The sequence below is a fragment of the Poecilia reticulata genome, chromosome 20 (genome assembly GCF_904066995.2).
Source record: "Poecilia reticulata chromosome 20, P_reticulata-male-v2, whole genome shotgun sequence".
NCBI classification, from domain to species: Eukaryota; Metazoa; Chordata; class Actinopteri; order Cyprinodontiformes; family Poeciliidae; genus Poecilia; species Poecilia reticulata.
Window position 1 is genome coordinate 24,386,051 of NC_088849.1, and position 22,792 is coordinate 24,408,842.

The 22,792-nt window shown below is 38.5% G+C and overlaps 1 protein-coding gene across 2 annotated transcripts in view; it reads left to right on the forward strand.

The window, feature by feature from the left end:
• Positions 1–22,792, forward strand: part of LOC103456687 (cadherin-18) — a 125,654-nt gene that overhangs the window by 24,328 nt on the left and 78,534 nt on the right. For both annotated transcript variants that reach the window (XM_008396400.3, XM_017301987.2), the window contains exon 2: positions 10,580–11,110. In XM_008396400.3, coding sequence (XP_008394622.1) covers positions 10,877–11,110 — 234 coding nt within the window. In that variant the 5' untranslated portion in view covers positions 10,580–10,876. The remainder of the gene's footprint in view (positions 1–10,579; positions 11,111–22,792) is intronic.

Below are 22,792 nucleotides of genomic sequence, written 5' to 3' on the forward strand. Positions count from 1 at the left end.
ATGTCTTTGGGAAAAAAAAAACATTAATATAAAATAAATGGTATGAATGTTTAAGTGTTTACAAGCTGTAAATAATTTGATCACTTATTTCAGTGCAGATGGCTTGACTGGTTTTATGTTTGTTCAAATAATACATAAACTCACTTTCTTTATGTAATTTTGAAAAAATAGAATCAATTTCAAAATGAAAACAAGTGATGCACAAACTTTATACACGTAACAAGATTTCTTCACCTTTAAATGCACAAAAAACAGATTTAGAGACGCTACAACTTAACTGACAAAACAGCAGTTTCATTTGCACATTTACAAGCTAAAGAGGATTAAAGTGAAGTCAAAATACGCAGGAAATGTAAAAATTCAAAAAGAATCAACATAATAGAAGAGCAGTGTCTGTCTTAAGAGCAGCAGTGGCTCTTTAAACGTCCCCAGAGACATGAAAACGTTCAGCTTTAGTATGCTCTGAAGATTATTCCATGATCAAGGTTTCAGAATCAGAAAACAGTCCTCTGACGAAATATACTCCAGATATATATCTTTTCCTATTAAAACTAACAGCGACCTTCATCTCTCATGCCTCTGTCCAGGGATTCAATGTCTGAAGCTTTTACAAGCAGCTGAATTCAGACATTCAGGGATGACAGACTCATCTGAAACTGAACATCTTGTGACAGTTCTGGACTTTTTCTCATCATCATGTAGGGAAATCTTCTCCCTCTGAATCAGACCGATGAGGCTCGTAACACTTGGGGTTCCTATAAAACGCATGTAAACAACAGTAAAATGGTTCTTTATTCCCCTCTAAGCATGTTGTAAACTTGCATATTTTTCATTTGTGTCCATATTTTAACTCCAAACTTGACCTTTTTATTCAGCCTGTAGAGGCTTTTGGACTTGAAGTTTAAATTGGGACGGGATGAATATGTCCATAAATCAAAAACAATGTTCATGCAAAAACAGTTACATACTTAGAAACACAGAAAAATTTGAGGCGATTAAAGATTAATGTAGACTTTTATTATTTTGTAAATGTGCAAAACATATTGACAATATCTTTAGCTTTAAAATCTGACTCCCCTCACCCCGGTCTGGAATCACTCTCCTATAAAAACGATGTCCATAAAATGCTTTATCAGAGAGGAGTAAACCCAAACGCTGAGCCTCATTAAAGTATTTTAGGTTCATAAAATCCTGTTATGTTGGTCCAGCTTTCGATATCTGCCAGCTGCCTCGTTCTGGCCACAGATGTTCTCTTCCCATCAGAACCATCAGATACAGACTGGAGTTCATCTCATCGGATACTGTTGAGACTAAATAAAAGTATTTTAGGTTCATAAAATACTTTAACCTATAAACATATATGTCTGCATGCAATTAATAATTATAGTCATAGATTATTGCCGATTAATCAATTAATTGAATCTAATTTGGCATATTCTACTCAATTTTAATTTAACCACTTAGGTCTTTTTTAATGAAGTATTAAAATATATTAAAAGATGCAAATAAATCATCTTGTTTAAATAAGAAAGTAAACATTTTATTGCCTAAAATGCAAAGCTCTGAATATGTTGGTTTTTCATGGACTTTTTTGAGTCTGTAAACTTTAGTTGATCATCCATCCATCCATCCATCCATCCATCCATCCATCCATCCATCCATCCATCCATCCATCCATCCATCCATCCATCCATCCATCCATCCATCCATCCATCCATCCATCCATCCATCCATCTTATCCGTGGTCGGGTCGCGGGGGCAGCAGCTTCAGAATGGAGGCCCAGACTTCCCTCCCCAGTTACTTCTTCCAGCTCCTCCGGGAATCCCAAGGCGTTCCCAGGCCAGCCGAGAGACATCGTCCCTCCAGCATGTCCTGGGTCTTCCTCAAGGTCTCCTCCCGGTGGGACTTGCCCGGAACTCCTCACCAGGGAGGCGTCCAGGAGGCATCCTGACCAGATGCCCGAGCCTCAACTGGCTCCTCTCGACGTGGAGGAGCAGCGGCTCTACTCTGAGTCCCTCCTGGATGACCGAGCTTCTCTCTCTAAGGGAGAGCCCAGCCACCCTGCGGAGGAAACCCATTTCGGCCGCTTGTACCCGTGATCTCGTTCTTTCGGTCATGACCCAAAGCTCATGACCATAGATGAGGGTGGGAACGTAGATCGACCGGTAAATCGAGAGCTTCGCTTTTTGGCTCAGCTCTCTCTTCACCACGACGGACCGGTACAGCGCCCGCTTCACGGCAGACGCTGCCCCAATCCGCCTGTCGATCTCCCGCTCCCTTCTTCCCTCATTCGTGAACAAGATCCCCAGATACTTAAACTCCTCCACTTGAGGCAGGACGACCCCCCTGACCCGGAGAAGGCACTCTACCCTTTTCCGGCTCAAGACCATGGCCTCGGATTTGGAGGCACTGAGCCTCATCCCGACCGCTTCACACTCGGCCGCAAACCGCTCCAGGGAGAGCTGCAGATCACGATCTGATGAAGCCAACAGGACCACATCATCCGCAAAAATTACTAAATTATTTGATGCACAATTTGTAATGTTGCATTACCAAATTTTGGTCTATGTTACTTAATTTTTTTCAGAAAGTAGTGCGTAATTGTGAAATGAAAGGAAAACTTCAAAATTAAAACATCAACTAAAAACTTATAAAGTGTTGACTTCTTTTGCATTCTGTTCTTTTTACTTTTATTACCACCAATGAAAATCTAGTGCAAATCAATTCAGGAGGATGGATTAAGTCATCCACATTACATTTGTGCTTTATGGATTGGCACAACAAAAGTCAGTTGAAAATGTCTCTTAGCAAACGCAAGTTCCCACAAACACCGAATAGAAATGTTTGAACTTTTTGACCAACATAGAAAAACTGGCTAAAAAAAAAGAATGTTCCATAACACCCTAAGAATGAAACTTTAATAAAGTGGTTCTTAGATGATCTCCCACTAGTTTACAGGAGAGTGTTGGAGTTACTGTAGCTTAAATAAAAAAAAACATGGCCATGGAGGAGTAAAATGTCGACCAAAGACAAATATTTACAAGGAGAACCTTGGATATTGTCTGATTTTGAAGTTGTACATTTGCAGGAAAACAAAACACCTCATGCATAAATTTGGTATAAGAATACTAGAATATATTCAAGAGGTTTCAAGGCTTTCCAAGACTGTATCTGTTGAAAAACTTTACTGGGGATTTCAACGGTCATGTTAACAGATTTAAGAGAACCCAGAGTCCTGAAGTAGAGCGAGTAGGTCCTGCTGATAATCAGTCAGTGATGACACAAAGCCCTTCAATGCACAGGATGGGATGTTTAAAGAAACAACAGAAAGGCTCCTGATCCAGCGGCGCCGAGAGGCAGAGCGCGCTCCTGTCGCCTGCTGCAAACAGTTAATGTTTCGCCCCCTCTGCTAATAGCTCATCCAGCGCATTCGATTTTAACGGCTCTGACTTTCTGCTGATGTCAAGCTTACCAGCCGGATCAAAACATGCATCGCTGGGCCTCTGCTGCGTTCTGGGAACAATGAGGGTCAGCCGCAGAGAGGCGGCCGCAGCCAAAGAGCATCTTGACTTTTCACCTAACCAGAAGGAAAGAAATGAAGCATTTTGTGCCTGTTTACAAAGGACCGTTTGTTGCCTGCAGTCTCAGAAGATGTTTTGCTGAGCTTGAGTACAGTAAGTAAGTAAAGTACACCAGAGGGCAGGAGCAGGAGCAGGAAACCTCAAATAGCAAGGAAGGAGAAAATAGGGAAACAAAACTAAGAAAATATCTGAAATAAGAAATGATCTTGAGACAAAAATATGACTTAATGTGATGTTTTTGGGTTACTACTGATTTAGATCATGAACACGGTAAAGGACAGCATGTTATACAGATGTTCTGTATTTATTCACCCTTTTAAAGCTCCTATATTTTATCACAATACCAGTTTGTTACAGTCTCAGCTTTCAGTGCATAGTCAAGTTTTTAGTTTATGTATAAAAGATCATTGACAGCCAATCTGAGAAACGTTTTGCAGTTTTGTTTTCTGAAAACTCCAAAAAACAGAAACTAATACAGTCACGATGTTATGCCGTCTTTGTTGGCCTGGAACTTTAATTCCAAATAGATTCTACTGAGACGGACCACAGTGGAGGTTAGGACCATAGACACCAATACCTAAAGCTGCCTTTTTAATTATTTGAACCCCAAATACACTTTAATATGCATCAATATGCACAGTAGAAACCATCTTAGCACAACTACAGAAGCTGATGTCCACAGCACATTCTGTCGTCTGGTTTTGGCTTAATGTTTGACTCTAGAGGGCCTCATAAATGAATCTTTTGATTACTTTTCCTTCAGTAACACCTTCCACATTGAAGAGTGTTGTTACCACTTTAGAGATCAGATTTTGCTAAGGATGTTAGAGGAATGATTCATAAATCATAAAAAATGCAGCCTTGTACTGAGAGTCAGTTCAAAAACATAACTTTTAGATCATTTGGTTGCTCTAATCTGTCTGTAGGTATGCGCGTCCATGTGTGTCTGTTTCCCTGTATGGACTTGCTTAAGAAAAAAGATCCTGCTGCTTTGAGTTTCTCTTGTGCAAAAGTGTTGATCAGATAAGAATTAATTATGGTTTTACCAATCTGACTCATTTGTTTTACACTGGAAAGTAAAAACTGAGTCATAACATTTACATTCTGACTTTAACCTCCTGTAATAAAGTCTGCACACCCAATTTCAAGATAAGTTACATGAGCGCCTAAATGTACAACATTTGTGATTCAGCTCCCGCATCATGACCCGTCTTGTTTGACTCTGCATATGCTGTGCACAAACACGGCATGAGCGACGGGCGCCGCTCGAAACAATATCATCAACATCATCATCAGGAATGCGAGAAATAATTTTTGTTGATAGAGCCAGATGCTGTTGATTTCATGGCTCCCTGAAATGTATTTTGCTTCGAATCAGCATGATGATCAGACAATTAGGAGACTGATTGAAGAGAGCCCCAGGAGGCTCAAGTGAAACCAGTGGAAAAGCTTTTCTTGTTGTTACTCACTGAGGTGCCACAAACGTCTCAACAAGTCTTTGTGATACAATCAAAGGAACACTTTTTTCAACGCAGCAAAAGTTCAAAAAACCTTAAAGTCTCAAACTTTATTAGTATTCTCTTTGGGGTTTTATATATATTTTCAGTGAAAGAAATAAAACCGGACGTGGGATTTCTAGTGCATGCAGATGAGAAGCGTCTCCCAGATTACACGTTTAGTGTGTGGCTTTTCTCCAACACTTTTAGTCAACATGGCCAGCAACCAGGAGTTCATCCTGCTCTGCTACATTATTAGCTTGTAGGTATTAGAAACATTTGGATTAGTCAAAGGGTTCTAAGCATATCCTAATCCATGTGGTTTTGTAAAACATATTTATTTTCTTTGAAAAATATTTTAATAATTATTCTTCAAAGTGTGCAACAATCAAAAGTTCCATTATTGCTACTTGGCGGCTTTTCCCCTCTAATCTTGTCGCGTGTATTAAAAGAGATAGCGAGCAGGAGAAATGTTGAAGTCTTTCAGCACCAATATCCTGTTAAATATCAAATACATGCCTCCATAATCCCTTTAAAGCTGCTGCTCCGTGCTCTCAGCTTCAAGAGGGCCGTTTAAAACTGTGCTACATCCTATTAATAATACGGGACATAAACATCTTTGTAGCACTTTGTACTTTTTTTTAATTCTAATTTTTGTTTTGTATTGAAAGCAGTGTGCTTTCATTGTCCCTGTTTTGTCGTATTAAAGTGCTGCTTTGAAGCATATCTGACCAAACTAAACGGCAGTTAAATCCCTCCGTAGGAAGAGAGAAAAGTGGAAAATTAAAATTCCCTAATGACATTTCTTCAAAACTCCTGGATTCGTGTTAATCTGTTGTGGTTTTTATAGCTAAATGTCTCTAATACTGTTACAGAAGACTGAAGGTAATTAAACAAAGTGAGTCAGTAGAGAAAATTGGGGTCTTCAGAGGTCAAAGTGAGGAAACGGTTTTTCAACATGATGCTAAATGTTGTTAGCTGCAGCAGTTCTACAACCTTAATTAAAAAAAAAACATTTTAGATGTGATCAACAAACAAATGTGGGTAAATAAATTTTCCAAGAAAATTTTTAATTGTGGTTCGCAGAAAGGGAAAATGTGATTTTGTGAAAACTGAACTGTAAATAGCTAAGGGTTCACTGTGTAGATTAGCAAAAAAAAACAAAAATAAAACAAACCTTGTATGCATTTATCATCTATATGCCTTCACAAAGAGTTTTATTGCGTGCAAAAACATGGCAAATATAGCTAAATTTGATTAATTTGTCCCTATTTACAAATAGTTAATCCTGTTTTTCTGTCTAGTGCTAATACTGATGCGATGACAAAATGTATGTGTGCTATTACTGCATTACAGTCAATTTAAATGACATCGACTAAGTAAAAATAACTGAAATATTGGTGTAGAGCAACATAACAACTGTTAACAGTCTGGACACACACACACACACACACACATATATATATAAAGTGGCAGTGTTGAGTAGTTTTCAGCTCCAGTGTTGTTTTAACCAGTGATATGAGTTATTCTAACAGTGAGTCACATCCTGCCTGCCTGTGTTCAGGTGTGTGTGAACACCTGATGTAATGAAATGCAGCGATAACAAATACTTTCTGCTTGTGTTTATATGCAAACATAAGCTATTATTAATGCTAATGTATTCATGCCAAATTTTTGCTGAGATGAATTCTACGTCAAACTACAAGCTTTACCTAGCAGAAGAATCACTGTAGGTAGAGCAGCTCCTCTGTTCCTCTGCCATGGCTGTCACATAATCCTCTGGATAAGTCTCAGTCAGCCCTCCTCTTCTGTGTTTAGGTTCTTTTCTGTAAATCTTCAAACGCTCCGATCAACCATCTTTTTAGCACCTCAGGAAGGAGCAGGCTGGGAACTAAGAGCGCAGTTGGGTGTTTCTGTGAAGGTTAGAGATTTTTTAATGCTGCTGAATATCTATTTTTTCTGCAGAGGTTATTATGACGCAACACTAAAACTATGAAGGTTTTGACTTAAATCGATAATAAATTGGTGTTAGAAACTTTACGCTTCAATACAGAGTATGTTGTTTCTGAGAACAGTTTGATTTAGGTTTGAACTTTTATTAATGATCTCTTTATATTAAAGATACATTTCAGTCATTGAAATTTTCAGGCTGATATTTTATGAATCAGATAATGAAATTGATGATATGTATCTACACCAAAAGCTGACAGATTCCATGATTCAACCTCACCTTCAGTAGCTGAGCAGTTTCTTGTCTAAAGTCTCATTTTTCTGCTGAAGCTTCATGGAAACTACAGAACAGCAAGGTCAAATTATTCATTCTTCTTTGCAAGAAACAGACTGATTTTATGCATCAGCATCACCACAATAGCAAATCTACATTTAAAATCCAAATCAAGAGCAGACAGTTTACTCACTGCTGCTTCCTGGTGGATCTGTTATCCATATTCTTTGCAGTGGCTGACAGAACTTGTCCTGAATTCTCACCAAGACAGAATTTCAATTGTTCTTCTCATTAGTCTTTAGAAATGTCTTTTTTTTCTTTTTTTTTTTTGCTAATGTTGACATTGAAGATATACTTTTTTTTAAATCACATCTCAAATGTGATTTTTTTAAATCACATTTGAGAAATGTTATAGATGTTACTATAGGAAAAGGGTCTATTTCAACCATGCATATACTGCCTACCTAAACTTTTCATACTCCTAGAATATTTCTTATATTTGGTCACATTTTGACAAAAACAGAAATGTTCCTGTTATTTTATTTGATGGACCAACACAACTTAGTGAATAATAATGAAGTTGAAGGAAATTATGACTTTTAAATGCTTATCACAGACATTTTAAATGACCAGCACTAGTACTGTGCTCCTTTTATTCTGATACCCCTAAATAAAATTAAGTGCAACCAGCTGCTTTCTGAAGTGACCAAAGCACCGTTGTGTCATCCCAAAATATAAATACTCTGTCTCAGCTGCAGTCAGGGATGCAAGTTGTGGATTGTTTTTTAATCTAAAGTTGCTTTAACTTATCAATCGACTAATGATTAAATGAGAAAACCTGAGTTTTCTCTTTTATCAATACTGCCGATTGTCTTTCGATAACATTAATAGTTACATTTTTGAAAATATGCAGAATTTAAAAAAAGAAACACATCAATTCATCTTAATTTCTTGAGTCAGCTGTATTCATGTGAAACTTAAGGATCGGACTCTGTTGGGACCCTTTCTCATTCCTGTTCTGGTATGACCCTGCCATCTTTGTTTCTGTATCAACTGACTCCACTTAAGGATGATCAACAGTGCCCTCTGCTGGAATGCAGCCATACTACAACACTGACAGAAGGTCTAAACTGCCATTATAGTTAATCAAAAGGAACACATTTTAAGCTGATAAACCATTAATCATAATTTGATTGATTGTTACATCCCTACTGCAAACCAATCAAGACATGGCTGTCCACCTAAACTGATAGACTGGGCAAGTAGAGCAATAATGAAAGAAGCAATCAAGAGGCCCGCAGTAACTTCAGCAAGTCTTGAACACACTATCCCCACGGTGGTGGCAGTGTCATCATGTGGGGATGGGAGAACATCTGTTAGAGCTGTAAAAGACTTAAAACTAGACTATAAAATGTTATATAATGCAATAATAATGGAAGGGTTTAAGTCGAAGCATATTCGTGTGAGAGTGGTCCAGTTAAAGTCTGCACCTAAATCCACTGTCAAATTTTGGCAAACCTGAAGACAGATTTTTCTCCAGACTCTCTCCATCCATTGTATTTGAGATTTAAATGTTTTGCATAGAATTATGGGTAAGGTTTATATCAGGGGTCCCCAAACGTTTTCCTGTGAGGGCCACATAACGTTTTCCTTCTCTGCTGGGGGCCGGAGTCAGTTTGCAACAGAAAAAGAGTGACGATTGTAGGAGAGCCTAAATGTAAAAATATATTGTTTTCCAGAAAGCACAGTCAAATAACCCTCTCTGGGTTCTTCACAGAACAAGTCAGGAAATAAATAATAACACTATTAATGAAATAAATAATAAGCAAATAACCCTGTCTGGGTTCTTCACAGAAAAAATCCAGGAAATAACACCATTTATGAAATAAATGGTTTTATTTCCGGACTATAAGCCACGAACGATGCTGCTGCATCCACAGGGATGCAGCAGCAGCAGAGGGGGGCGGACAGCCAACATTTGAGTCATAACAGGTCAGTTGAATATCACATTTATTAGGGTTGAAAAAGAAAAGTTTCCAAGTTTAGATTTAACTGAACTGATTATGGTCGTTTCAGAACTGTAACAGTAAAAGTGCTGCTCCTTCGTGTTGCTACTAGCTAAATGTGCTGAATGAAAATAGGTGATTTCTTCTTCTTTAGATTTCAACGGCAGCTTGCATCCATTATTGTTGCACTACTGCCATCTACTGGATCCTAATATCTATACCTCAAATTCTCATAATGATACCAGTATTATTTAAAAAAAACGAAAAATCTTCTTTTTCCCCTCAATTCTATTTAACTGATCAACAACATTCTCAAATTTCAATTCCCTATTAAAACCTAATTCTATTTTAATGGGTGCTTTCTTCTTTTATTTCCAATTTTGACTTCCAATGATTCACTTCCTGCTAAAGAGCCCCCTAGTGGTTGAAGAAAAATCCACATATAAGCGGCTTATAGTCCAGAAAATACGGTAAAAAAAAAATAAAAAATCTAAATGCTCTCTGGTATTGTTCAGGGGGCCGGACCAAATGTGGAGACGCACCGGATTCGGCCCGCGGGCCGTAGTTTGGGGACCACTGGTTTATAGTCTCATAGTGTTGGCAGACATACCCAAGAAGAGAGTATTTGCAGAGAATGAAGGCGCTACAGAATATTGACTCAAAGTGGTTGAACATAAACGCCAACTCTTGAATTCTTATAGGTAAAAACATAAAGTTAAAAACAATCAGCATTTTCCATTCACTCACTACTCGTATAATATCCCACTTAAAGGTTTGCAGCTTTAAGATGAAACACTAACAGCCAATTTGTAAAAAACTTACATTTGTATTACTCACTGTGCATCAGAAACACACTAATTTTTCTTTTTAAAACATCCAAATCCAAACACATGGAGTTACTTTTAATAAAGTCAAGTCAGGCTTTGAGGCACATTCCCAATGCGTCATGGTTGTGATTCATGATGTCGATCTCATCAGGCGGTATCAGTGACCAAGCAGACCTCTGACGGTACAGGCTGAGACAACCGTCTTAATAGCAGCGCTACTCTTTAAGTCAGAAGATATTTCCATCATGTGCGTAATGAGAGAAACAGCTGAGATAATGCAGCAGGATTCCTTTTCCCTTTGTGTGCTCTCACAGTCAGACAGCTTGACGTGTGTGTCCTCGTCTAGAAAGATTTATGAGCCGCAATTTAATTGGAGGAATTAGTGGACATTTAGACTCTAATATCCATCAAATTAATCTGTGTTTCCTCTGTTTTCTCTTTCAGGACATCCAGAATGGCTTCCTGGAATAACCCCTTCTCTTAGGGAGAGCTACCCAGAAGTTGGCGTTCCTTTGAAAAGTCGATCAGAGTCTGGGAAATTCCATAATGTAAATGTACCTTGGCTTTGGACCATGAACCTTAGAGGATCCCCTTGGAAGATAGTTTCTGTAGTTTGGATTTAAACTGTTGTTTTCTCTGGACCACTGCAGCGGTGGCTGTTGGAGGCGGCTGCTGCGGCAGTGGTGGGAGGACCTCGCCGCCTCGGAGTAAAGGAATACAGTTGCACAGCGCCGCGCCACCATGAGGATACCCACCACCTCCTGCCTCTGTCCCTTCTTGGTTTGCCTCTGCTTCATCCAGAGGTGCTCTGGGGCGGGCCATCACGTCCCTACCAAAGTGCCCTCCAAGAACCAGACCAGATTCTTGGCCAACGGGGAGACAGAGGTGCACCACAGACCCAAGCGTGGCTGGATCTGGAACCAATTCTTTGTTTTAGAAGAACACATAGGACCGGATGCGCAGTATGTGGGAAAGGTAGGAGTTTCACTGAACAGATTCGGAGTGTAAAATGAATTATTTCCATCCCATGGAGCCTGCGTTTTGAACAGCTTATTTGGCATTTTTCTCGCTCCTCTTGTTTATTGAGAAATGGGTTACAAACAGAACAAGCTGTTCTGCTGTTTCAGATTATCATGTCAGCATTATGCAAGCTTTTGTTGTCTTGTGATTTGGGTGTTATGTGTGAGCGTTTTTTTTTTTTTTAAGATATATCTTGTAGTTTAATGGTTCTTTTCTGAAAATGTTCAGAAAATGTTTTATCCTGGTGTCTCTGTCATTTTAGCTCTTCAAAATGCATTAAATCTGAAAATGGCTTTCCTTATCAAGCCAGTTTTCAGGTAAGATGCATAATTTGCTCTGTTGAGGGAAAGAAACTAAGATTAGACTATGAAAGTAAAGCTGCTTCTCACACAATGCTTTCTGTTGTTAAAACCACAAACCCCAATATACTTTATGAATTTATGTGACTGACCAACAAACGAAAGCATAATTGTGAATTAGAAGGAACGACATTAGTGTTATTAGAGTATGTTTGAACCTCTTTGCACATTCCTCCTTGCAAACGACCTCAAACTCAGTCAGATTGGATGAAGAGATTTTGTTTTGATAAAGATCACTTCTCAAGTCTTGGACTCCAAACTGGACCGAGGTCTGATCTGAGACTTAGATCCAGTATGTAAACCTGGGATGAACCTACACACAGCTTTGGTATTTAAAACAACATTCAGAGGACACTTCTAGACTGAACAGGATGTGGCTGTTGGCTCCCACAATAACTTGGCCAACTTTGCTGCTCCTCTTTTCACTCTTTAGGACTGGATCATTGACAGTCAAGTAGAAAATATAGAAAAGTCTGGCAAACAGATGAGCTAAGCTAACATTAGTACTTACCATAGCAAAACTTTGTCATACCTCCCTGACCCTACTTAGGAACCGGGCCAAATATTTCGGCACAAGGGAGGATTTTGGGCCAACTTCGAAAAATTCTGGGGAGCTAACCGGGGGTCACAGGGTAACGGGGTCGGGGTCCCCCGAAAGAGCTTGACCTCGTTACCCTTATGCACTGGGTACTGAATTTTTAACACCCACCTGGACCTGGTGAGAGCACCCCAAAAACGGCAAAGTTGACCAAAAACACTGAAAGTTTTTAAATGCACTTATATGTCACGTTTTAGGTGGAGTACCATTAAAGAGCTCAAAGTGTTGATATGAAATCCTCCTTCACAAATCTGGAAGGTGAAAAGATTCAGGCCAGACATGGACACCGTCTGTTTGACCGTGAGGGGGTCAGTCAGTGTCTGGAGCAACTTTCATACCATCCTGGGGCTAAATGATTAGTAAATATTGAGATTCTGTCATCAATCACAACAAATCAACATTTTCCTCCACCCTGCATTTCTAATTTGTGCAGCCAGCACATCTTATCAACTATCAGTAGCTGCATTTCCTGTTGCCTTAAATGTGATTCTTAATGGAATCACAGTAGTTTTGAAAAAAACTTTTTTCTTATCAAGTTTTTGCATTTTGGTTTTTCAGTTGTATCAAAATTTGCGTATTTGTCAAAACTGCAGTGGAAATCATGAGTCACGAGCAACAACCAGATGTTGCTGCTGACAGAAACATGAAGACGGCAACATAAAGTGGTGGGAGGATGACGGCGCAGCATGCTGATTGTTGACTTGTTGCAAACCTTTTCATGTGTGACTTCAGTTCTGATTTTAATTTTAACAGAAACACCACAACAGTGAAATTGTGTATTTTTGACATTAGCGGAATATCACCAACATTTTGTACGTTTGTAATGGAAACACAGCTCCTGTCAGGTGCAGGCGTCCACTGCTGTCCTTCCAACTTGCAGTTTCACTCTTGCATCTAATATATTGTGCAAACCTCTAGAAAACCAGGTGATTTCTCAATGTTGTGTGTCCCACACCATTTTTTTAGGTTTTTATTTATGAAACGTTGTGGAAGCCATGTATCATGTTTTTACCTGCATTGTGAAAAAAAGGTCAAGGGATAAAAAATACTTTTGCAAGGCACTGCTTAGACCTCCAGAGCCATTTTCAGAGTGACTTATACTCCTTTGGGTCCCAAAAATATGAGTACTGAGACGGCTTCCTGCTGGTGCATGGTACATTGAAGACCAGTTATTGGCTGTTGGTGGTGACTTTTCTGTTAGCTTCACAATAAGCCACAGGGAGCCGGGTAAATCCTCTGCTTGCAGATTGCCTACCCCTTATCTCCTGGAATGTGAAAATGTGGTTCTCTGCTGCAGTGATCATTATTCTAGGCACTCAGGCACAGACTAATCCTCAACTGCACTCAGAGAAAAAAGAATGAGAAGCGCTCAACGCTTCTCTGGCTACACATATGTCTGTATTTTAACTATCATTTGATAGCAACAAAGAGCGAGAGAGAAGGGGAGAAGGAGAAGATGATCTGCTTGGACATGGGTCCTGGAAAAGAACAGCAAACATCACTTTGCGCTTCAGATGTGTGCTTATTGAATCAACCTGGGGATTTAATCGCATATCGCCTCGTTGGGCTGACAGAGAAATGTTGTTTACTGTTGAAACATGGATAATCTGCCAGTCTTTGATGCAAAAATGAACCATGAAATCTTCCGCGTCAAAAAACAACTGAGCAGGCATTGTGTCCTCGGTGAAAGCTACAGCGAGGATGTTCGCAGCATATTCAAAGTGCCAGCTTAGCGATGCCCTGACTGCATAAATATGCAATTATTTATACATTAAATTGTTGGGCTGCTTTGAACTTCATTATGTCAGCTTTGCTGGTTGTGTTGTGCTGGTGCTGCAAACTACCTCAAGGGTTCTGTTGTTCCCAGCGTGCTGTGTGTGTACGGCTGCGTGCGATGGGTGCTGCTGATGAAAGCAAAATAAACATAAACAGCTAAGCCTGGACGATAACAAAGCGGTGAAAAGAAATATAAACATTATTAGGAAATCAATTTGACATGTATGTTTAAAGAGATGAGGTCTCCAGATGGCAAGCACAAAGAAACATTTAATTATGTGGGTTGAGATGGGTGTGCAGTGTCCTAATGTGGCCAGGAGACAGAATGACCCTTAATTAGATGAAAATAGCAGAGAGGGAGGAGGAGGAGGAGGATTAATACACTCTGCATGGCCCACACAATTTTTTTTTTTCTTCGTCGTCTCTTTGCTTGATTAAAAACTCTGGACATTAGCGAGAAGCAAATGAACGGCTCGACTGCAGGGAAATCGCAAACAGCCCCTTTGACGATAATTGGTTCATCAAAAGTTGGAAAGTATAGGAGAAAGTTGGGGATAAGAGGTGAAATGTGGATAACAAATTAAAGAGGTGCTGAGGCATAAAGTGAAAACAATCGCATTATAATGTATGAAATGGAAATTGGAAATAGGAGGCACGACGCTATCGATAATTATATGTAAAGTTGTGTGAAAAGCCCGAAGATATGGAATAATCTTCTATTGCAAAATAGAAAAACCAAAACTTTATTATAAGAACAGTTATCCAGTGGGGGAAATGTTAGTGTTATCAAATACCCAATGTAGTATATTAAATAGAGCTGCCTGGTGAATAAACACATCATTACAGTGACACAATTTACTGAATAAAAACCAACTAATTGTTGAAAATATTGATTTTAATGTTTTGACTCAGTGAGTGGGATGAGAGGTAGAAATATAAACCTTTTCATCATCAGCACCCATGTACCAAGAGATACTGTAAAACTTCATAATCAGAACAAGAGCATGGACATACACATTGAATAAAACTGGCACGAGAATGGAGCCATGAGGAACGCCACATGTAATCGTTCACCCAGATTGTTTGCAGAAAGATCAAACCAACACAGACGTTTAGATCCTTTGCTGTCACGACTTATGTGTCATTCACTTCTTTTGCCTTTCCAATAATCTTTGGCAAACGTGTTATGTAAGATATGATAATTACTTATAAGTGAAGCATTAGGTTTGATTTTTACATTTTTCAAGTTCAATGGGAACTGATCTGTGTCAAGAAAAGACTTTACTACAGCATGTCGATAATAACTAAGAGCAGTTTAAGAGAATTGGTAACCAAAAGATTTGGCTTTTTGTTAGTCAGTAGAAGGTGTTAGCCGTGTTTCTTAAGATCCTCCTTATTAGACCTGGTCATTGGTCCTTTATGATCTTTTTTTGTGACAGTTAGAGTTGATTTCATTATCATTGTTGTAGATATGGTCATATATATATATATATAAATATTTATTTTCCTGTCACCATTTCAGTCTATCACAACATTTGCTCTCTTCTCTTTCCTGTTTTGAAGAGTGGATAAAAGCTGGCCTTTGTGACACGTGCAAGAATAGGGCTTAAATTAAGGATTGACTTTTTCAAATCTTTTTAATGTGTGGCGTAATGATGCTGCAATAAAAAAAACCCTCTATGAAAGTGAAAAACCCTCTTCTTCACTTGTTTATAAAATGACTGTGACTGCGCCGTATTAGTTGCATTTCTGCCAATACTTTCCCACAAACAAAAATACAAATAAAGTTTTGGAACAAGTGAAGCGGCCAGTCTGTCAAGAACACTTTAATCCCCCTTAGGCTTCTCCTAATCCCTTGTGACACTTTCTGGTGGGCTGACGCATTGGGGAAATGACAGCTTCGTGCATGAGTGAGACGCAAATTCTCAGTAAAGGACAGGACTTGTCCAGATACCAGACAGCAGACAACCCATTCTCCCAATGGGAGGTATGAATGTCTCTGTGTCAATCAGCTCAGCGTGACGCTTTGAAGTAGTCAGAGAACAGATTGGATGGTAATTTTGGATGATGCAAATACCCACACCCTGGAAGAGACGGTGTGCTGCAGCGAAGCGTCTGCTGTGAACTAGCAGCAGGATGAGGTTGAGGCTGTTGGGCAGAAAACATTGATATATCTCTGGATATCTTTCTGCTACTGAACAAGACAGTAAGCTGTACGATATATGACAGAATGGGTGCTTCAGCTCGGACTTGGAGTAATGCTCCTTGTCTTATGTTGTGTTCATTTGCATAACAAACCCACAGTTTTGAAGAAAGATGCCTAAATGTTTTATTCACGCATCTGAAAACGGGTTGCTCTGTGACAGAATCAGGCAACGGCTCTGTGTGTGTAGTAAGATCTCAACAATAGGAAGGAAAAGTCATGTGCTTCTCAAAGTGTTTTTCTTCTAGAACCCGCAGTGCATGCAACAAGTCCCTGCAAACTGGACTGTTTGGAATCGTGACATGTAATAACAAGGAACAATTCACAACCTGAACCACGATAATTAACAGCATGGATGGAATAAGAAAACATACAAAACACACAGAAACTTTTAATGACTTTAAGACTTGAGTCTGGAATTTAAAGGTTGCAACGGGAAAGTTAAAATAACCAACACCTCATGCTGCAGCAAGCATTCGCTGCCTTACATATTTGTTCTGTTTTTGCTTTTTTATCACATTCATGTGCTTTAAGTCATCAACAGATTTTCATACCAAGCAAAGATAACCTGTTTACAGTGAACCATAATCTGTAAACACTCATCACTTCCTATTTTAATGGTTTTACACATTAATACACACATTGGAAACCATCTCAGCACTTCTGCAGAAACTAATATCTATATCCTTCCTTATCTCTCCTCTTTGGTACCACCAGTCAGCAGCACCAGAGAAAAGTCAGGATGGACTGCTTCACGAACGTCAAGTAGCTTTTTGTCTCAGTAGTTTAGCTTCCCAAGATGCATTTTCTTTGTTTCTCTGAATAATTTGTATTTCATTCCACAGAGAAATGTGTGTATATGCAAATCTGTGAAAACTGAACCCCGAACAGGTGGAGGTCCTCTGTGTACATCTGAGGTCAGAATTATTAGCCCTGATAAAATTACATAATACTCTTCATGTTTTTATGGAAATTACCATAAGAAAAACTGTTAATGCAAAGAAAAACCTCCATATGCCTTGATCAGCACATTTTATTCATGTGCTGAATTGTAACAAGAAAACTGAACAATGACCAGATTTAAGTTCTTTCTGGATAGGTATGAAAAATATATACTGCTCAAAAAAATAAAGGGAACACTTAAACTACACAATATAACTCCAAGTAAATCAAACTTCTGTGAAATCAAACTGTCCACTTAGGAAGCAACACTGATTGACCCGACGAGGGTCCATGTTGTCAATCAGTGTTGCTTCCTAAGTGGACAGTTTGATTTCACAGAAGTTTGATTTACTTGGAGTTATATTGTGTTGTTTAAGTGTTCCCTTTATTTTTTTGAGCAGTGTACATTTCTAGTCTGTATTACAGTTGCATCGTCTGAACTTTCCATCCCTTCGTTTGTCTGCTCAACCATATTTCTTTCACTTCACAGATTTTATCTGCATTTATTTTTATGGTATAATTTTGAAAATGGAAATTTATGATTGGGACTTCTAGAATGTTGACTGTACAAAAGTATGTATATTGAACCCTTGTTTTCCAAATACAATAAAGATTTACAGTTAATTTGCATTTTATATTTTCCTGTTCAGTAGAAAATATTCATTCCATCTTTACTCAGATTTTTAAATTTGGTCATAATTCCTAAAGAGCGTCTGAACATCATTTTGGTGAAATAGAAGCTGCTTATTCCATGCACACTTTGTTGCTGTGACTACAGGCTAAAACATATAACAAAATTGTCCTTTTTTTGTATTTACAGCAGTAAAATTTATTTAAATAATCATGGATGGATTTGAAATAATGTGTATGCAGTGTGGTCAGTTTTATTTTGAATTGCAAGTATGAAAATCAGATGCTAACTTCAGCATCAGTGCCTGAGTTGTTAGCCTTTAGCCAGTGTCATGTCGCTGCACGTCTTTCCTAAAAGTCTTCAAACAACCTTTTTGTCTCCTCTGGTACCAAGAATTATATGCAAACTCAAAGTGTGGACTTCCTAAGTGGTAATTTAGCCTAAAATACTTCAGCTAACGGTTTCAGGAGAACGATGACTCATAACTGTCGTTCTTTTGGTGCATGTATTCTCTTTTGGGTCGATATTTCTCATTGTTTGAGGTCACTGCTTCTGCACTTTTAAGCATGCTTTTATTTTTCTCCGTCTATTTTTCCTTGTATTTTGCTCCTTGATGTCAGTCTGTGATTTTTCTGGAGCCTTAAATATGATGAATTTTGCCAAGCCCTCCAGGTTTGGAGGGAGCTTAGCCAAGGTGTTTTGATCTGCTCATTTCAATTTTTATGGCCTTTGCTTAGACACAGAATTAGAACACAAAGGGGGAATCGAAATACAAAAAGGATGTAAATGCAACACAGCACTGCAAAAACACAAATCTAAATTTCCAGTATAAATATCTTAGTACACTTAAAAAAGACAAAACTGACTTAAAACTAACTTTTTCAGCAAAAAATGGGAGTTAATATCGATGAAAAAGTATTTATTCCACTGGCAGATTTTTTTAACTCGCATCAAGACCGTTTCCCCATATTAAATATGAAATAATCTATCAATGGAAAAAGTGCTTTTTCATCAATATTAATGATTTAAAATAAGCAAAGAAGTTCATTGTAAGTTAATTTTGTCTTGTTTCAAGACTAAATTAAATCCTAGTATTTTATAAATAGCAGGATATTTACAAAAATACTGAAAAAGGAAACGCAAAAATAATTGTTAAACTTTTATTGTTGTTTGATTTGATTCAAAATCAAATATTAATTTAGGCTGTCTTTGATATAGTCCAGATTAGCTAAATCAGTGATTGACAAACTATAACGTATTATTTCAAAAGTGATTTCCTCTGTTTTTTTATGTGTAACAGAAAAACAAGCTCCAGTTTGACACATTTCTCTTTGCCTCTCTGGCTCTGCATGAGGTAACAGCCTCTGATCTGACAGTTTGATTTTTACAGTGTGCTAAACTTCAGTTACCAAGTTGCTCCCAGGACTCAGAGCGTCTCATTAGCATAAATAAATATAACAATCCTCCCTGTTAGGAAAACAGCAACTCGTCTCCATTTTTCCTCTCAGATGTCAAAATAGAGGACAACTGTTGGGGCGGATCGGCGCGATGTGCATTAACGGCGTGTCTTCAGCACGCCCCTCATCACTTCCTCTTGATGTATGGTCATTAGGCAGGCGCTCCGTCATCAGGGCTCGCTGTGACTGTTGCAAATCAATCAAAGCGAAGGGGCGCTCACCGGAGTTGATTGGAAGGGAGTATGGCCAAAAGGTGGTGATAATCAGTCAATCAAGCACAACACCCGCATAAGAAAGAAATAGATTAAGTCCCCTTGAGTTAAGTATGGGAGCCTGGATTTAATCAACAACAAACCCTCCCCTTTAAACCGAGAAGCCAAGAAACGGATCATCACGTTTGGTTGGATGTTCAGCCGTCTTTTTATTTCTCCCTCCCTTCTGCTACCTGGCCCAGCTTGTGCTGCTGGAATACCAAGATTTCCACTTTTAACGTTTCAATTCTAGACACAACAGTTTTAAAGAGACGTTCATCAGATTCTGTGTTTAAAGATTTACAAAGTTGCAATAAACAAACCTGTAGAGCAGGTGGGTAATAGTAATGTTTATTTATTTTGAGTAAAGTCTTGCAGCAAATTTTTCGGACCAAAGTTGAAATTATGTAAATGTGCAAAGACAATGTACTTACATGTTATCCTGCTGTGTAATTCTCAAAAACTCCTGAAAACCAGGAGCAGAAATTGTGCATATAGTGGATTTGTTCATGTTTCAGCCTCAGTTTCCTGTTAGTTGACAGAAGTGGATCTGTGTATTTTACCTTTACCTTTGATATGATTAACAGGTAATTGAGTTAATGTAGCCCTTCTGTAACCTCAATCTAGCTGTGACCTCTGACCACTCAGAGCATTTTTAGACTATTTTCTGAAAAGCTGACAGATGGTTGAGTGAAAATGACCAGTTTCTGAAATACTTCACTGTAATTTAATTTCCCTTTCCAATCCATCCTGATGCTTCATTTGAACTTCAGGAAGTCTTTCTTAAGCCTGAAATGATAAATAATAAATTGACTGTGACTGTCATTCTAAGTAAAAAATCCATGTTTCTTTTTTATTATAGTAAATGAAGGTGAAATTTGACTAAAATGCTCCATATATGAGACAAAATCCCCACCTATTCCAAGTAGACATAATGAGGAGGAACGTATTAATGTTTAGCTCTGAAACAGTTTGAAGTTTTGGCTTGTTCCACCTTAAATGTTGCTCAGGATTGTAACCCTAATTGGATCATGAAACAAACATGAAGTCCCGGATCTCTGTGTGTATAACTGCTGCAAAATCGATTAGAAATCAATACAGGTTTGATTAGGAAAAGCATTGCCAGTGTAATGTAATTTCTTTTTCATCTCAAGTTCTGCTTTCACCAGCATTTTTTTCCTGCATAATATTCTAGTTCTCTCTCTTTTTTTCCATCACATTTTCTGGTAACTGGACATGGATATTCCAGCAGTAAAGGAAGCGCCTCTTTAAATTAACACAGAGCAAACAGTCCGAGGCAGGCGCACACACCGAGTGTCTGCAGGCCCAATTCAGCCAAGTCATTACAAAGAACATCCACCAGTAAAGCAGTCCAACAATTCACGTATATATATCATCAGGGTCTGTACAAAGCCAAGGTGGTTGAAAACAGAAACGGAGTGTAAAAGAGATGACAGTCAGTATGCATGGCACCTAAACATTTATATGATCCTCCACCAGTCTGCTGGATTCTAAAGACTATATTATGTGCAGTGAGTCCCTTTTAAGCAGCTATTCTTCATATTCCAATAAAATGTTCAGTCAGTCTAAGTAATTTCCTTGACTTCACCTGAAATGGCTGCTGTGTCTCTTTGAATTGCTGCCACTCCTAAAGCTTTTGGCTGATAGCTCCAGAGGCAGGTGGCCACTCAGCCTTATATTTGTTCAGCAGACAAATTGGCAGGAATAGCATAATTGGCATGGCGCTTATGTCTGAAGTAAGATTAAATGCTGGAAATGTGCAGCCGGCTCTCTTTGTGCATAAACAGAGAATTTTATCCGTTATGTTTTATTGTGGAATATGGTTGTTGGTAGACGCCGCCTGCACCGGCTGCACACTTTTTTTTTTTTCTTCTGAGGATGTTCATAACAAATGGGGCTTTTTTTGTAATTTACTGGTAGGAAGATAGAGGTATTGATGGTTCTTTGTAATGGAATCCATTTCAACATATAGTGATGAAAAGACTGAATGACTCAGTGATTATTCTGTTGGCAGAATTCATATCTGGCTCTTTACACCGAGTGTGTTATCGCTTTTCTTAAACTTTTACAGTCAGGTGGAAATCTAATAAAGATGCATTCTTCTGTTGCCTCGTATGGAAATGTTTCAGATCATACAAAGAAGAATAAAAAATGATGTTTCATTCTGATAAAACATTCAACACATCCAACCTGGCCTTGTGTGAACATCTAATATACAATACTGTACTTAACAGGGCAAGAATTTGACTTATTGGTATTCAGATGCAATAAAATAGAGATACCCTTTATCAGACAGTCGCTGATGTTTCTGAATTAAGGATTTGAAGGAAAATACCAGCACCGACCGGCTCTGCTCTTGTGTCTAAGAGTTTTTTGAGGGGATTACCAAGGCCCTTCAAAGTATGAGGAAATTTCCATATTTATGTCTAAATGTGCTGCATAAGACTAAATGTGCTTTAGTGTTGGTGCTTTTTGAGCGAGAGCCACACAGGAAGCATGACATGCATGTTTCTGCACTTTTCCAATAATACCAGCCATAGATTATAACTAAAAGTCCACATGCATGGAGAGAGGCATTGCTACGTAAAGGCTGCAGCAGCAGCTAAGCAGCATGGTGAACATGCACACGTAAAACAGGAACAACTCGCCAGAGCAGAAACGGAGAGAAAAAAAAGATACAACTACAGTGACTTTCCTTCTTTCGCAAAATATACCAGTTGTGGTTATGCAGAATCCACCCTGTAGTTAAAATTTTGTTTGGGATGTTTTAAAATGCTAAACTTTGTGTTTGAATTCAGCTTGTTTACAGAGTAAATCTTATTCTTAAATCTGATTTGTTTCAGGATATGGAGGAAACTCACAGCTGATTAATATACCATTTTTATTTTTTTGACTATTCACACACTTTTGTTATTGTTTTCGTCCAGAAAGTAACTATCTTGAAGTAAACACCTGGATCATCAACATGTGATATTTATTCAGCCCCCCTGCCCGTCACCTGGCAACCCAAACTGAGCTCCAGGACGTTTTGTCAGTTGGTTTTATCGCTGTATGTTGTTCAATGGCTGCTGAAATAGTTGTTGACTTACATTACAGGAACTACTTTCTGCTTTCTTGCTGGTTGTGCAGGTGGCTCTACTTATGCTTTTCAAAGATGTACGATTGCATAGTTGCACATGGGTTTGCATCCATTTTCACATGAGAGAGTAAATGTTGAGTTGGGCCAGCAGCAGTTTATCTGAATTTAAAGTTGATTCAAGTTATTCTGAAAGCAGATTAAAAAAGGACAGAATAAAATCTGATCATCTAAGAATAATTTTGTGCAAAACATGTAATGAATATTTTTGTGTAGCCCATAGACCTATTATTTTTAATAATAAAAGATGCGATTAATGAAGA